At 34.6% G+C, this 17,413-nt stretch overlaps 1 protein-coding gene across 2 annotated transcripts in view; it reads left to right on the top strand.

Moving 5' to 3' along the window:
- Positions 1 to 17,413, top strand: part of PKN2 (protein kinase N2) — a 130,625-nt gene that overhangs the window by 58,291 nt on the left and 54,921 nt on the right. For both annotated transcript variants that reach the window (XM_013056193.2, XM_004752649.2), the window contains exons 3-6: positions 4,103 to 4,257; positions 12,718 to 12,835; positions 13,158 to 13,303; positions 13,392 to 13,605. In XM_013056193.2, coding sequence (XP_012911647.1) covers positions 4,103 to 4,257; positions 12,718 to 12,835; positions 13,158 to 13,303; positions 13,392 to 13,605 — 633 coding nt within the window. The remainder of the gene's footprint in view (positions 1 to 4,102; positions 4,258 to 12,717; positions 12,836 to 13,157; positions 13,304 to 13,391; positions 13,606 to 17,413) is intronic.

The raw sequence follows: 17,413 nt of genomic DNA on the forward strand, positions 1-17,413 counted from the left end.
TTTGTGGCTGAGGAAATGGCAGCACGGAGTAAGTAAGTATATGATCAGGATCACACCAATAAGCAGTAGCCACAGGATTTTAACCTAGGCATTCTAACCTCCAGAGCCTGGACTCCTCATCATTATATTATTTCTCAGGTTCTTATAATCCTTATTAAAACTGAGGATATACTTTTCCATAAAAACCATGTTAGATTTTATAATACTATTACAAATTCTTAGACTGTTAGAATCAGTGTCTCTTTCAGTGTCTTAGTACAACCTGTTTTAATGTGCAAAAAAAAATTTTTTTAAGAATTTATTTATTTATTTGACAGAGATCACAAGTAGGCAGAGAGACAGAGAGACAGAGAGAGAGAGAGAGAGAGAGAGAGGAGGAAGCAGGTTCCCCACTGAGCAGAGAGCCCGATGCAGGACTCGATCCCAGGACCCTGAGATCATGACCTGAGCTGAAGGCAGAGGCTTAACCCACTGAGCCACCCAGGTGCCCCAATGTGCAAAAATTTCTTATATAACTTCTTTAACAGATTATAACCTAGCTCTTGTGTAAATGCTTGCAGAAACAGGGGATTTTATTACATTTTAAGGGTTCTGTTTCATTGTTAGATAACTGAAAATGTAAGGAATTTCTCTTTATCCTGTGATAAAAATGTTTACCCTCACTACCTTTATCTGTTTGTTCTAATTCTTTGCTCTGTGGGGAAATAGTAAGTGGATAGCTTCTTTCATAGACAGATATTTAAATATTTAGGCAAGAATCATTTTTCTTAAGGGGAACCCTCCTACACTGTTGGTGGGATTGCAAGCTGGTGCAACCACTCTGGAAAATAGCATGGAGGTTCCTCAAAAAGTTGAAAATAGAACTACCCTACAACCCAGCAATCGCACTACTGGGTATTTACCCTAAAGATACAAATGTAGTGATCTGAAGGGGCATGTGCACCCTAAAGTTTAAAGCAGCAGTGTCCACAATAGCCAAACTATGGAAGGAACCTAGATTTCATCAACAGATGAATGGATAAAGAAGATGTGGTATGTATATACAATGGAATACTTTGCAGCCATCAAAAGAAATGAAATCTTGCCATTTGCAATGACGTGGATGGAACTAGAGGGTAGTGTGCCGAGTGAAATAAGTCAATCAGAAAAAGACAATTATCATATGATCTCCCTGATATGAAGAATTTGAGAGGAGACATGGGGAGTTTGGGGGTTGGGAAGGAAAAAATGAAACAAGATTGGATCAGGAGGGAGACAAACCGTAAGAGACTCTTAATCTCACAAAAAAACACCTGAGGGTTGCTGCAGGGAGGGGGTTAGGGGGAGGGTTGGTTGGGTTATGGACATTGAGGAGGGTGTGTGCTATCGTGAGTGCTGTGAAGTGTGTAAACCTGGTGATTCATAGACCTGTACCCCTGGGGTTAATAATACATTATATGTTAATAAAAAGTTTAAAAAATTAAAAAGAATCATTTCTCTTTTTCGCCCTAGGCTAAGCATGATCAGCTATTTTACAGAAAACGCATTTCCACAACTGAGAGCCTTCTGTGAATGCATCCCAGTTCTTTTTTTTTTTAAATGTGCTTACTATAAGTTAACTTGATATGCCAAATTTTATGTGATTTCAATTTCTACAAGAAAGAAAGAAAATCTGACTGTTCAAAGATCTAAATAGACATAACTTTTTAGTCATTAATATGAAGTGCAATTCATTTATAGACTCAATAGGAGATATGCTTACACTTTATACAGTAACTACTACTAGTTAATGTTTATTGAATATTTACTATGTACCATGCCCTTTTCTAAGTTCTTTACAGTTCTAAGTTCTTTATTAAATCACTGTAACCCTGCGTGCTTGATGCTATTTTTATTGTTTAACAATAATGACAATGAGGCACAGAACTGTTAAGAGGCTTACCATCTATTATATGGTTTGTACTAAATCTCAGTTCCAAAACTGAGATTCAAATGTAGGTACTCTTAACCACTATGATGCATATGTTTTAGTTTAGACTGATTCAACAAAATACCATATATTGGGTGGCTTAAATAACAGACATTTATTTCTCACAGTTCTAGAGGCTGGGAGCTGAGATCGAGGTGTCCGCAGGGTCAGAGTTCTGGTGATGGGCCTCTTCCTGGTTTTAGACAGAGTCTTTTCTCTGTATCCTTACATGAAAGAGAGACCATCCTCATGATCTAATTACCTACCAGAGGGCTCACCTCCAGTACCATCACATTAGGGTTTCAACATATGCATCTACGGGGACATAAACATTCTGTCCATAACAATATGTTAAGTAGTTCATTTGTGAGCTTGTTCAGAAAAGTTATCTATACTTAATATTCATTTTTTAAAATAAGAATATGTCACTTATAGAGGTGCCTGGGTGGCTCAGTGGGTTAAAGCCACTGCCTTTGGTTCAGGTCATGATCCCAGGGTCCTGGGATCGAGCTCTGCATCGGACTCTGTGCTCCGCAGGGAGTCTGCTTCTTCCTCTCTCTGTGCCTGCCTCTCTGCCTACTTGTGATCTCTGTCAAATAAATAAATAAAATCTTAAAAAAAAAAAAAAGAATATGTCACTTATAAAATCAGCTTTTGGAGCAGCTCATTTATAATGTGGGGAATTCAGTTACAATAGAAACCTTTTTTGAATTTGAATCTCAGCTAGTAAATGTGACTGCCTGTTTCCTGCTGCATAAAATGTAGAGAAGTTATTTTAAGGATTAATATGCATACATATACATACTTGTGTGTGTATAATTGTACTATTATATATGTAAGTATGCATACATGCAGAGTCTAGTACAGTTGTTTACAAGGTTTTTAAAATGGTAATAAGGCAGCATAGCACAGCACTTAGTAAGGTAGACTTTGGTATGGAACTGACTTGCTAGATATATGACCTTGGGCCAGTTTCTTCACCACTCTGTGCCCTAGTTGTTTTTTTTTTTCCTATAATGTGGGTGCAGTGCTCATTACAGGGCTGTTTATGAGGATTGATGAGTTTATAGAACCCTTACATCAGGACTTATACTTTGTAGCATAGTATATAAATGATAAAATGGTATTTTATATCCATAACTAGCATAGCACCTGTATTTTTACAAGTTAATTAAGAAATTATGTTGAATTGTTTTTAAATTCATGAATTTTTTTAAAAGTATATAAAGCCAAATGTAAAATAAAATATTCATTAAAATCGGTTAGTCATACCATCTTTTATTGCACTTAACCCTGAAGCACAAAGGTTAAAGTAACTTTCAGTTCAGACAGTTTTCCTGTGATTGCCAAGTTATTTATAACTAAACCAGGTTTAGGATTCTAGTCATCTAAGTTGTTTTTTTTTTTTTAAGCAAGTGACCTAAGGTAGATAAAACACAAAATGATGAACTTCACTATGAAGAATTTTAATTATACAGTAAAATTAGAAGTGTTTCAATAATGGATTTGCCAAAATAATTAGAAGTTTCTGTTCAAAGTTATTGTTTTTATTTTAAAGTAGAAGCATCACTGTATGCTTTATGAGAAACCATGGACTTTATGTTTTAGATATACCCCTATCATCAATGTGGTATCAATCAATCCGTGTCCTTGAAATACTTTCATTGTGATTGAAATCCTCCTAGTAGTAAACAAAATGTGAAATCCTTTATGTGTATGTTTAAGTTATTACTATAAAGAATGCTGGCATTATATTCTATTTACAAATAATTACTTTAGAGGAATCTGTATAATGTTTAAATATGCCACCTTCTTCAACCAGTCAGGTATTAAGTATAGATTTAGTATAATTGTTGAATAGATGAGTCAAATTATTTTATTTAATGTAAACATAATAGTGTTGGGAAGACTTTGGAGCAGTGATCTAATTCAGTTTCAAACTCAGTGTATCCCTGGCAGATGATCCTGCAACTCTACTTGAGTATTTTCTTGGCTTCAATTCTTGTATTATTGGTAAGCATAAGGAGATTCCATTTAGGTGACTTTAAGCTCATCTCAAACCCTATAATTCTGTATTCTTTGAGAATATCAGCTTCTAATTTTAAGCAGCAATTGGTCCTGCTAAGTAATTTTTACATACTATTTAATTTACAGATTGCCCAAGGACTCCAGATACTCCCAGCAGTGACCCTCGTTGTTCCACTAGTAATAATAGATTGATGGCCTTACAAAAACAATTGGATATAGAACTTAAAGTAAAACAAGGTGCAGAGAACATGATACAGATGTATTCAAATGGATCTTCCAAGGTAAGTACTATAAATGTAAGTGTATATAGCCAGTCCGCATTATTTACATATTCCATATGTGTGAATTCACCTATCTGATAAAACTTATTTGTCCCAGCATCCATACTTGTGACATTTTCACAGTCATTTGTGGGCATGCACAGAGGGCTGAAAAATGTGAGTTGTCTGATGTGCATGTTCAAAACTGAGGTCAGACAAGGGGCTCTACCTTCTTTAAGCTCTTACCCTGTAAACAAGTATCCTTTTCATGGTCTGTTTAGTACCACAGTTTTTGCATTTTTGTGCTTACGGTGACTTTGCTGTTTAAACGTGTATTATGATTTCTAAGACAATTTTAGCTTCTAAATTTGAAAGTATTGACAATAAAACAAGTACGAACCAATAGTTTTTAAAAGAATATTTTTAGGGGTGCCTGGGTGGCTCGGTTGGTTAAGCATCTGCCTTCAGCTCAGGTCATGATCCCAGCATCTTGGTATTGCTTCTCCCTCTACCTGCTGCTCCCCCTGCTTGCGAGCATGCTGTCTCTCTCCGTCTCTCTCTCTGACAAATACATAAATAAAATCTTTAAAAAAATTTTTAAAAAATAACTTACTCCTACTAAAACCAGTTAAGAAAAATTTAGCTGTATGAGAAAAGGGTACACAGGAGCTCTCCATATTTGCAACTTTCTTGTGAATCTAAAATTGTTCTAACACAAAAGGTTATCTTTAAAAAAATTAAGACTCCAGGGGGTACCTGGGTGGCTCAGTTGGTTAAGTGTCTGCCTTTGGCTCAGATCATGGTCCCAGGGTCCTGGGATTGAGCCCCACATCTCCTGCTTCTTCCTCTCCCTCTCCCCTTGCTTGTGTTCCCTCTCTTGCTGTCTCTCTCTGGCAAATAAATAAAGAAAATTCAAAAAAAATTTAGACTCTAATATTAGTTTTCTAGCGCTATAGACAGGTTTTCAGGAAACAACAAATGGAAAGACAGGACATTCTAGTGGGAGTGATTATTTGGAGTAGAGCTGTGGGTTCTTTTGGGAATCTGGAATGGGCATATAATTCCTAATTGAAAGTCATCTTATGGGGAGCAGTTGATACAAATAGGAATGTGTCCTTGTTCTGCGGTATAATGTAGAAGAGAAAGTGTTGGTTACCACTAAACCGATTGTTTTAAAGGTTCTTTCCAATCTAAGGTTCTGTAATTTTATAATTTCCATAAAGTCTTATTAGAAAGGTGGACTTATAAAATTTACCTTTGTATTCTCAACTAATTTAAAGATTTTGCCTCTGCAAATTAATGTTTCTTTCACATTTTAATAGATATTTCCTAAGTAATTTCAGAATAAAAGTTGTTAGGTTGTGTTTTGATTTTGTCTTGTTTTGTTTAAGAATTTGAAATGGGGGATGGGGTAGAATTTTAACTTGGAGCTATGCACCCTGTTCACCCACCTAAGGAAATCTGGGAAGGTACAGAAAAGGGAGAAATGTGTATATATTTATAAATAAGATTTTTTTAAGTTTAATAATGAAAATTAGTTTATATGCCATATTGCAAATGAATTTTTAAATTATTTTTAGGGAAAATATTTGTTTTATACTTGATATATTAGATGATATTTAATAGCATATTTTATTAACTGAACACTCATAGGGTGATAGTTTTTTTCTGTGTTATTATTTTTGATATTGACCTTTAGTTTTGAACATTTTTCATTTTTATCAAATATTATTTTGGGCTTTTTTGGTTTTAAGGCAAATACTATGTTCTTGGAACTGTGAATGCATGATACTATGCTGGGTGTTTTAAAATTAAATTTATTCAGGAGCATGTGGGTGGTGTAGTCAGTTGTTGCACCAGTGACTCTTGGTTTCCGCTCAGGTCCTGAGAACAGGATCTGCTTGTGACTCTCTCTCCTTCTCCCTCTCCCTCTGCACGTTTTCTCCCTCTTCCTCTCTCTCTCTCTCTCAAATAAATAAGTCTTTAAAAAAAAATTAAATTTACCTAGCCACCACCCCCTGGAGTAAGTTTTTTAAAAACAAAGTTGAGGGGCGCCTGGGTGGCTCAGTGGGTTAAGCCGCTGCTTTCGGCTCAGGTCATGATCTCAGGGTCCTGGGATCGAGTCCCGCATCGGGCTCTCTGCTCAGCGGGGAGCCTGCTTCCCTCTCTCTCTCTCTCTGCCTGCCTCTCCGACTACTTGTGATTTCTGTCAAATAAATAAATAAAATCTTAAAAAAAAAAAAAAACAAAGTTGATGGATTAGATTGAGAGGTTTATGAACCCTTTGACATTAAAGCAAAAGTGAATGTGTATGTTGATAGATGAATGAATGAGAAGGCCATACATTACATTCTTAAATGGTCCATAATTGCCCCACTCCACTCCCAGTATGAACAGGTTTATGGAAATACTGGAAATAAAATAGATAACTTATGATAACCACAGGTCCAAAATGAACAGAACTATGAGCATCCTACTGAAACAACAGATAATTTTCTGCTAGCCTTTTTTTCCCCCAAGATTTATTTATTTGTTTGTTTGTTTGTTTGTTTGAGAGTGAGTGAGTGATGGAGGTGGGAGAGGGAGAGAGAAACTTTAGCAAACTGTGCTGGGTGTGGAGCCTAGTGCAGGGCTCAGTCCCACAACCCTGAGATCACAATCTGAGCTGAAACCAAGAATCATATGCTCAACTGACTGCACCACCCAGATACCCCAGTAGCTTTTTATTTTTAATTAGGGGATTTATTAGTTTGAGAAGGGATCAAGTAGAGAGGTTCAGCTGCTAAGTCTCTGAGGTAGACCTGCTAGTTATTTCTGTCTAGATTTGGTCTTGTTTTCATTTCTCATCTTTAAACTTCTCATTGGGTCAAAGTGTATCTCTGTGAGATTAGGGAAATTTATAAATTGTAGTTATGTGGAATATTAATTTGTTAAGGACTTAACAGTTTGATAGCTATTCTGCTGAACTCTGGAGTATAAATGTAATAAAGTTAATGCCTTATAACATAATAGGTACTAACAGATAACAAATATCCCACTTTCAAAAGTTCACTATCCGAAAAGGAAGTATCACATGTAAGTAATTACAGTACATAATAGTGGTATGTTCAAGTTACTTTAGAAACAGTGGATAAGAATCACTTAACTGCCAGAAGAAGTCATTACTCGATATGAGATTTGAGGGATGATTTGGAATTTAAAAGGGAATTACTTTCTAGGGAAGATGATGTGGGTAAACCCAGCAGATACAGAATAAGGAACTGTTTAATAGCATGGCTTATTCTAAGGAGTATAAGTGCTATTGTATGGCTGTAGCAGAAACTCTGAGCTTATTTCTTATCCAAAATATCTGAAGTAGGTAGAATACACTTTTAACATTTGTAGTCATCTTCAGTGGAAGGCCATGCCCTCATGGGTGAACAAATCTCAATCTCCAGAAAAGCACATTTATTTTTGGGAAAAGTCTTCCAGGTGATTCCAACAAGACTTTTTTTTTTTTTCCTCCCTATTCCCTACCAGTAGAGCTTTAAGTGAGTGAGGTGTAGTGAGAAGGTATAGCATTAAGCAGTTGAGATTCTATCTTACGAGATATATGGAGCTACTGAAAGACTTTTAGCAGAGTAAATACATTATCAGAATTGAAGTTTAGAAAGTTCATATTCATCTTTCTTAGACTTGAAGAATTCATTAGAGAAGGGTCAAGTGTATAGGCAGCAAGTTTAAATAAGCTTTTGTAGGAGGCCAGGTGAAACATGCTTCATTCCTCTTGTAACAGCAGTGAAAGTAAAGAAGACGGAGTCAAGCTATTTAGGTAGAATAAATATGTGGTGTCTTGATATGAGAAAGAAAGAGTTGAAGATGATTCTTAGGTTGGTTATGTAGGCAGATTGATGAATGGTGGTGCCCCTTCACACAGATAGGTAATTCACAATGGGGAGCAAATTTAGGGTAGGAGTAATGAATTAATTTTCTTGGTGAAAATCATCTCCAGCACCTGGTTATTATATTCCTCATAACAAAATTACTACCCTAATACACATTATAGCCAGAGTTGTCCTTTCAAAAGCCAAGTCAGATATTTTCAACTCATGTTTCAAAACCTTCTGTTGGCTTTCTGGCAAGCTTAGAACAAAATCCAGAGTCCTTATTGTGGCTTACAAGTTCATACATGACTTACCCTGGCTATCTTCTGATTTTATCCTTTAAAACACTATATTCTCTCTTAATACACTCTAGCTATATCAGCTTCTTTGCTATCTCTTGAACATACCAAGCACACTCTTACTTTAGAGGCTTTGCATTTACTGTGTCTCTGCCTAGATGTCTCCACTGAAGTACTTTTCATGGGGCTTTTTCTCTCACTTCATTACAGTCACTGCTAGATGCTAACACTTCAGCAGGCTCTTTACTACTCTACTGTATAAAGTATCAGCCCCGTCTCTCCTTGTCTCTTTCATTGCATTACTACTACCTGAAATTATAATTTACATTATTTCTTTATCATCTTTATCAACATTAGAATGTAAATTTATTGGCTCTAAGGATCACCATTGGTTTTCAGAATAATCTGAGGGCTTCATAAGACATGTTGAAGAGATGTTTTCCATCGATGTATTCAGGTGACAAGCTATTTATTAAAATTTGGGGTTCTTGTTAACATCTTTAAATGTACCCAGGTCTTTCAAAACTTTTTCTCATTTGAAAATATCTGATCATCTATCGTCGCCTCACTCTCCTCAATGGTTCTAGTTTTGATATAGTCCAGTATCATCTGTATTAATAGCCCATAAAACGTTTCTGGATTTTCTCAGCTAAAATTGATCCCATCTTCCTTTGAATTTTCTTTGACTACTTTAAACATTCTGATACATACATAATTATTTGTATCTGTTCAGTAAAATTAAAGGTTTTTAAAGGTAGCATCCTAACTGATAAATCTTTGTATTTTCACTGGATGTGACCATAATTAATACATATAAAGTAAGCCATAAGTATGTGATGGAAAAATAAAGATAATGATTGGTTTATTTATTTCTGAAATCTGTGTGTGATGTAGTTTATCTGTTATAAAGGTCCCACTATGACTTGCAAAACAGTAATGGTTATTTTTTATAAAACAAAATATTACATAATTGGAAAATACAAAATTTTTAACTTAAAATTTTAAAATGCTGTACATTTAAAATATAACAGGCATTGTAGAGTGCTAATCACCAATAGAACCATATAAAATTACCATCTTTTTAGTTCAGAATTAGTCAGATATTGGCATTTTCATATGATTCAACCTAACATACATAAAAATCTTTCCAAAACCTTAACATAAAGGCCAGTATTTCTGTAATTCTTAAACCAGTTTGTCTACTTTAGACCTACCTTATCTCTTGTTTTGAATATATTGGGTGCTCAGTAAAAAATCTGTTGAATCCCTAGAAGCATAAAACTGACCATAAAAATTTATTGAATTCTGGAAAGCATAAGACTGACATGTAGTAATTATAAATTACCTGTTACAGGTACTATCCACTGTCAGTTTTAAAAGCTTTCATCATACTTTGACATCCGTGCAGATCTTCCAGAAGTCTGGGAAAAGTCAATTAATTTTAAAATGAACCAATGCTCTTCTTTGCATGTTGAATTGAAATAGTTAAAGTATTTTCAGGGGTACCTGGGTGGCTCAGTGGGTTAAAGCCTCTGCCTTCAGCTCTGGTCATGATCCCAGGATCCTGGGGTTGAGCCCCACATCTGGCTCTCTGCTCAGCAGGGAGCCTGCTTCCCTTCCTCTCTCTGCCTGCCTCTCTGCCTAGTGTGATCGTTGTCTGTCAGATAAATAAATAAATAAAATCTTTAAAAAAAAAAAAAAAAAAGGAAAGTATTTCCAAAGAAGTAAATGATAGAACTGCTGTCTTCTCTCGTGGTAATAAAAATAATAAAAGGAGTAGCTTAATTGAAGAGCATAGTATTATACAGTTTGCTTAATATTTATACATATTTATACTAGTACTTCATTATCTTAATAATCATTTTTATTACTCTAAAAGAGAACATTTTAATGCCAATCAAGTGCTAGGCAGTATGATTTTAGTTTTATTTAATGCTTACAAACCTCCATGTTTTAGAGAATGGTATCCCCATTTACATAATTTCTGCAAGAAACCTAAAGTTTGCGGAAGATAGGTAACTAACCCAAGGTTAAATGAGCTGAACCCCGGTCTGTCTGATTACAAAACATATTTGCCTCATTAAATTAGAGCTTTGGAATACTAAGTTTTTCCTCTTACTCCAATGAGGTCTCAAAGAAATAGAAAAGCTATTTTAAATCTTCAGTTTGTCTGATGTACCTAATACTGGAAAGGAATAATTAAAGTAAAAGTAAAGTATTTTCATTTTAAATCTGGAAGGTGAATAGGTATATTCTTAAAAGCATATATAATTAATCATAACAAAACACCAAACTCAAGCAAGTATTTTTAATGGTAAAGCAGAATTACCAAATACAGTGTGGGGTGTTGTGTGTGTGTACTTCATGGTATAAATTGATATTTAAGAGATATTTAATTTGATATTTAATTTACATATATTAAACTCTGCTGCCCAACTCCTTTGGTTTAAAATCTAAATATTTAATAAAGAATGAAATCTGACTAGAAGATCTTTCCTAAATTGACCTTAGAAGCAGGAAAGAAATGGTAGAAAAATATGAAAATAAGTTTGCAAACTGCTTTTTCTTCCACTATATTTAGCCAAACTAATTTAGTATTTATCATAAAATATGTCAGCTCACTTTCTGTTTTTCCTTATATAATGTTGTCATTGTCTGTCTCACCCCACATCTTCACCCTCCCCTTTTTTCAGTGTCATCATATACTTGTGTGTATTTTTATTGAAATGATGCTGCACACCTGATACTTATCACTAGCTTAGAAGCTAGAGACCAGGCTTGAACTCTTCCAGAGAATATAGGTTGATTTATCCTATTTTATTTCCAAACCAGTACTGACTGCCTTGGTGATAAAAGTAGAGATGCCTACATAATAAGCAAAAATTAGCCTTTCTTGTGAATAAATGTTTCCTAACTTGATGCGTAGCTTATCATTTCTTTTTTTGTGGATTGAAAACCACTAGACTTTGACAACTAATATAACTAACCAGGAGATGGTATTAACTTCTGTTACTAGTTACATATGAAATTTTTGGAAGAAATTACTGTTTTATTTTCTATGGCTGCTGCAATAAATCATCATAAATTTAGTGGCTTAAAACGACATAACTTTATTATTTTACAGTTTTGTAATTGAGAAGTCTCAATGATCTCACTGAATTAAAAATCAGGCATTGGCAAAGCTGCATTCCCTTCTGAAGGAGGTAGAGGATAATTTGTTTCCTTACTCTTTCTAGCATCCAGAGGCTGCCCACATTTCTTGGCTTATGGCCCTCTTCTCAGTCTTTGAAGTCAACAGCAGTGTGTAGAGTTCTCACATTACTCTGCCCTCTTCTTCTGCCTTCTCTTCTACATTTAAGGAGCCTTGTGATTACTTTGGGTCTACCTGGATAAATCCAGGAAATGATCTCTGTATTTTAAGTTTGGGCAATTAACAACCTTAATTCCATCTGCTCTCTTAGTCCCCCTTTGCCATGTAAGGTAACATTTGTAAGGTTCTAGGATTAGGACATGGACATCTTTGGGTGGATCGTTATTTAGCTGACCACAGTTCCAAAAATGGTAAGTTTTTGTGACTCTCTGTTAGTAGCATTCATTGTTACTGAAACTAATCTGAAGTATGATAGTAACATTATTTCATGAAATTCACCTTTCTTGAAGTTAAAAGAAGTAAAAGAGGTGTACTCACTATAATTCCCTCTTACTTTATTGAGACAGTTTTTTTTGACATTCAAGAATTTCAAGAAACCTTTCTCATTATCTCACTAATGTTGACAAATGCTGTTTCTTGTTTCCTTTCTCAGATTTATCACAGATACCATCTATGATAAGTTTTAAAAATTTGCCTTCCTATGTGAAACACCGGAAGATTGTAAATGTATTGTTATGGGAGAGGAAGAGGTTTTCAAAATGTTCAGGCCTAGTCACTGAGGCATCTCTGTCACATACAGTGCTTCTGAGTATGAGAATTACTGACCATGGTCTGGGAAAATTCTTTATATTTTGTGTAAAGCAGGAAAAGAGAAAATTACAAATGTGAATTTGGAGTTTTTTAAACAGTAGTAAAATTCACTTGCTTTCACTCAAATTATCCTAATTTATGGAGTTGTTTTTCTCATTTATAGTGCTAACAGTTTGGTGGCTTTTTAAAATAAATGTATCTACAGGTATATCTATTTATATTTAAAATAAGTATATCTACATACAAGTGTTCTTTTAACTCTGTTTTTTCACTTGCTGATAATCATTTGATCTGACTTAGGAGTTATGAAAAAGTTTTGTCTTTTCACCTGCTTACCTTTTCAAACTTATTTTAATAGGATCGGAAACTCCATGGCACAGCTCAGCAATTGCTCCAGGACAGCAAGACAAAAATAGAAGTGATTCGAATGCAGATTCTTCAGGCAGTCCAGACCAATGAATTGGCTTTTGATAATGGTGATGGAATAGAGATAAATTGTCATTCTTATTATTATGGGCATGGTGCTTAATAAATGTTAAGTAGGAGAGAATCAGTAGTTCAAAGTTAAGGAGGAGGAAGCATTATGTTTCTTGATGTTTAGTTTTTATCTTTGAGTTTTAGTGGCTAAAATGGTAGGCTTTTTATTTCAACATTGTATCTATTAAGTATTACTTGAGTGTTTATTGACTTAATAAGTAACTTTTAAGTAGTAGGAAATTTTTTGTTCATGAATTCTAATCACTTCACATGAAAATACCAAATAAATGGTTCAATTGCATTTTTTTTTTTCCCCTCTAGCAAAACCTGTCATAAGTCCTCTTGAACTTCGGATGGAAGAATTAAGGCATCATTTTAGGATAGAGTTTGCAGTAGCAGAAGGTGCAAAGAATGTAATGAAATTACTTGGCTCAGGAAAAGTAACAGACAGAAAAGCACTTTCAGAAGTAATTTTAAATAAATATTTTAACTTAATAAATATATTAATCAAAGAATGTAATTATTTAAATAATAATTGTCTTTTCCCTGTTCAAGGCCCAAGCAAGATTTAATGAATCAAGTCAGAAGTTGGACCTTTTGAAGTATTCATTAGAACAAAGATTAAATGAACTTCCCAAGAATCATCCCAAAAGCAGTATTATTATTGAGGAGCTTTCACTTGTTGCATCACCAACACTAAGTCCACGTCAAAGTATGATATCCACACAAAACCAATATAGTACACTATCCAAACCAGCAGCACTAACAGGTAGGTTGTGTACATCTCCTAATTATTTTTGATTCCTTCTTCTGTGTCTACATCTGGTCCTGGTTTAATAAATGAATAAGAAAGTATGCCCAGATTTTTAAAACATTGTGATAATTTACACATCACATAAAATTTATTATTTTAACTATTTAAAAATATACAGTTCAGAAGTATTTATTTACAGTGTTGTGTAACCATAATCACTTTGTAGTTCCAAAACATTTTCATCATCCTAAAAGGAAACCCTGTACCCATTAAGTAGTTACTCCCCATACCCCCAGCCTCTGGCAACCACTATTGACTTTCTCTCTGTATAGATTTGTCTTCTAGATATTACATAATTATGTAGAATTACATAATTTGTGGCCTTCCGTGTCTGACTTCTTTCACTTAGTGTTCTAGTCTCAAGCTTTGTTCTTGTAGCATATACCAGTATTTCATTCCTTTTTATGATAAATAATATTCCTTTGTATGTGGATTTATACTGAGTTTTGTTTATCCATTCATCAGTGGGTGGATATTTGGATTGTTTGGGTTATTTCCACCTGTTGACAGTTGTGAATAGTGTTGTTATGAACATTTGTGTTTAGGGTTTTTTTGGTTTTGTTTTTGTTTTTTTGAAACATCTGTTTTCACTTATTTTGGGTATATACCTAGGAGTATAATTAGCAGGTCATGATAATTTTGTGTTTATATTTTTGAGGAGTGGTCAGACTTTTCCACAATGGCAGCATCATCATTTTATGTCATTTATCATTTTATGTTCCCAAGAGCACATATCCTTACCAATACTTTTCCATTTTTTTATTCTTATTATTTCCATTTTCATGGGTCCATTATTGAAAGTGGGGCAATCTCTAATTATTTAGTGTGCCTATTTCTCCTTTTAATTATGTAATTGTTTGCTTCATGTATTTTTGGGTTCTGTTGTTAAGTGCACATGACATGTTTGTAATATTTTTATATCTTCTTGATGGATTGACTGTTTTATCAAAATGTAATGTCCTTCTTTGTCTCCTGTAATAATTTTGGATTGAAAGTCTATTTTGTCTGATAATAGTCTAGCCATCCCAGCTTTCTTTTCCTTATTACTATTTGCACTGAATATCTTTTCCTGCCCATTCATTTTTAATCTGTTTGGGTCTTTGGATCTAAAATAAGCCCTTTTAGATAGCCTATAATTGTGTTTTTTTAATCAGTTCTGCCAGTCTCTCCCTTTTACTTGAGCAGTGTAATCCATGTACATTTAAGGTAATTACTTATGTGGCAATGCAATTCTGATGCTAACTACCTAGAGTTGGGTCAGATTTTATAAGTTAATGGCGCAGTCCCCCACAAGACTGCCCTCCTTTCCAACACAAGTTGTAAGCTTGGAGTTTCCCCAACTATCCACACTTTTGACGAACAGGCTACAAATCAGGGATTTCCACTGCCACCTCAGGCTCAATAATTTTATAGAACAACTCAAAGAAATCAAGAAAGCTCTGTGTTTATGATGATAGTGTTATTACTTGTTAAAAATATAAATTAGAAAAGATACATGAAAGATCTGGGGGTCCCAGATGTGAAGCTTCCTAGTTCTCAGTGTGTATCAGTTTCTGTCACCAACCAGGAATCTCATTCTACTGGGAGTATCCACAGTTTTTATTTTGGCTTTATTATGTGGGAGTGACCTGCCACTGGTGAGTGATTCAGCCACTTGATTGAAATCAGTGTCTAGTTCCCCACCCTCTCTGAAGGTCAGGAGGTCAGATTAATATTACGTGGCACCACCCCTCTAACCATATGGTTGTATTTCTGGCATAGCTAGCCCCCATCCAAAAGCTGTGTAGGGTCCCATCATGAATCACTTTGTTAGTATAAACCCATCTGAGGTCTGAGGGACCCACTAAGAAATGAAGACACTGTTGTCACTGGGGAAATAGCAATGATTTAAAGGTTTGCTCCCAGGAGCCATGAACAAAACCCAGCCAAATCCTTTATTATACAACAAAAAGGCTTACTTCTGCCATTTTGTTATTTGTTTTCTACAGGTCTTAATCTTTTTTTTCCCCCTGAATTCTTCTGATACTGCTTTCTTTTGTTTTTAAATTTTTCTAGTTTACCTTCTTGGTTCCCTTGTTTCCTTTACTGTGTATTTTTTAGTTCTGTTCTCAGTGGTTTCCGTGGTGATTAATATCCTGAATTTATGAGTCTTTACCACTTTACCTTCAATAGCCTACAAAAACTTCACTCCTATATAGCTGTGTCTCCCTGTCTTTATGTTGTTGTTGTATCATAGATTACATGTTTATATACTGTGTGCCCATTAGATCACATTATAAGTACTGTTTTATGCATCTGTCTTTGAAATAATAAAGGAAACAAAGAGTTACGAATCAGAAACAGTATTGCTGGCTCTTATATTTACCTGTGTAGTTAGTTTCACTGGTATTTTTTTTTTCTCCCAATTTCAAGTTACTGTCTAAATGTCCTTTCATTTCAATCCGAATGACTTATTTTAGCACTTCTGGGCAGATCTACTAGTTACAAACTCCCTTAACTTTGATTTTTCTGGGAATCTTTTATTTTTGAAGGTTAGTTTTGTGATATGTGGAAAACTTGGTTGACAGTTTTTTCTTTCATTACTTTACATATGTCATTCCAGTCTCTTCTGGCCTTTGTGCTTTCTGATGAAAAATCAGCTTTTATTCTTACTGAGGATTCCTTTTAAGTGGTGACTTGCTCATCCCTTGCTATTTTGTAAGATTTCTCTGTCTTTGGTTTTTTTCACAGTTTGGTTATAGTATGTCTTAAATAGTAATCTCTTAGAGTTTACTTTGTTTGGATTCCTTGAGCTTCTTAATGTGTAGATTCATGTCCTTCATCAAATTTGGGATATTTTCAGACATTAATTCTTCACATATTTTTTCTGCCACTTTATCTCTCTTCTCTCCTGAAACTCCCATAGTGTGTGTGTCTGTATTCTTCATGGTATTCCAGAGGTGACTTTGTTTCTGTTCAGTATTTCTTTATAAAAAGAACAAATGTTTATTGATGTACAGACATTTTGTGGACCCAGAGATGGAGGTAAACACAAAAGCACACATCAGCTTCCATGGCCTTCAGAAATTAGAAGGGTGAGGAAAGCATCAGAAGTCAGAGTCTTCCGACCAGCAAACTCCTGTGAGCTCTGTCCACAAACATGAATCGTGTCTCTCTGGTTTGAAACTGTCAAGATTTCTCTCAAAAGCCTGACTTTAGTAGAGCTCAGAAAGAAGCTTCTCATAAGGGTCTTTTTAAGTTACTAAGCCAGAAGTCAAATTGGTTAAGTCAGTTACAGACCATCTTTAGTTTCATTGTTTTACTTCCTGCTTTTTATTTTGTTTTGTTTTTAATTAGGAGCATACCCATTTAGTGTTCTTTTATCTTATTGATGAATTACTCTTTTATCATTACAAATACTCCATCTCTGAAAATACTCAGACATACAGTTTACTTTGTCTAATATTATTAGAGCCACATTACCCTTCTAATACCTAATGTAACCTAGCAAGAATTTTTTCCATCCTTTCATTTTCAATCTTTTTTTTTTTACTTGAAGTGACATATTTAATATACATTATATAGGTGACTCTTTTCTTTTTATCTACCCTGAAAATCTTATTGAAGTTGTTAGTCTGTCATATTCCTCGCCCCACCTTTTTTCCTCCCCCCTTTTTTAAACAGCTTTATGTAAATAGAATTGTACACATTTGATGAGTACAATTTGATAATTTTTGATATACCCCCAAAAGTTTCCATGTGCCCTTTATAAACTTTCCTTTTA

The sequence above is a fragment of the Mustela putorius genome, unplaced genomic scaffold (genome assembly GCF_011764305.1).
Source record: "Mustela putorius furo isolate JIRA1106 unplaced genomic scaffold, ASM1176430v1.1 tig00003853_pilon_pilon_pilon, whole genome shotgun sequence".
Classification (NCBI taxonomy): domain Eukaryota; kingdom Metazoa; phylum Chordata; class Mammalia; order Carnivora; family Mustelidae; genus Mustela; species Mustela putorius.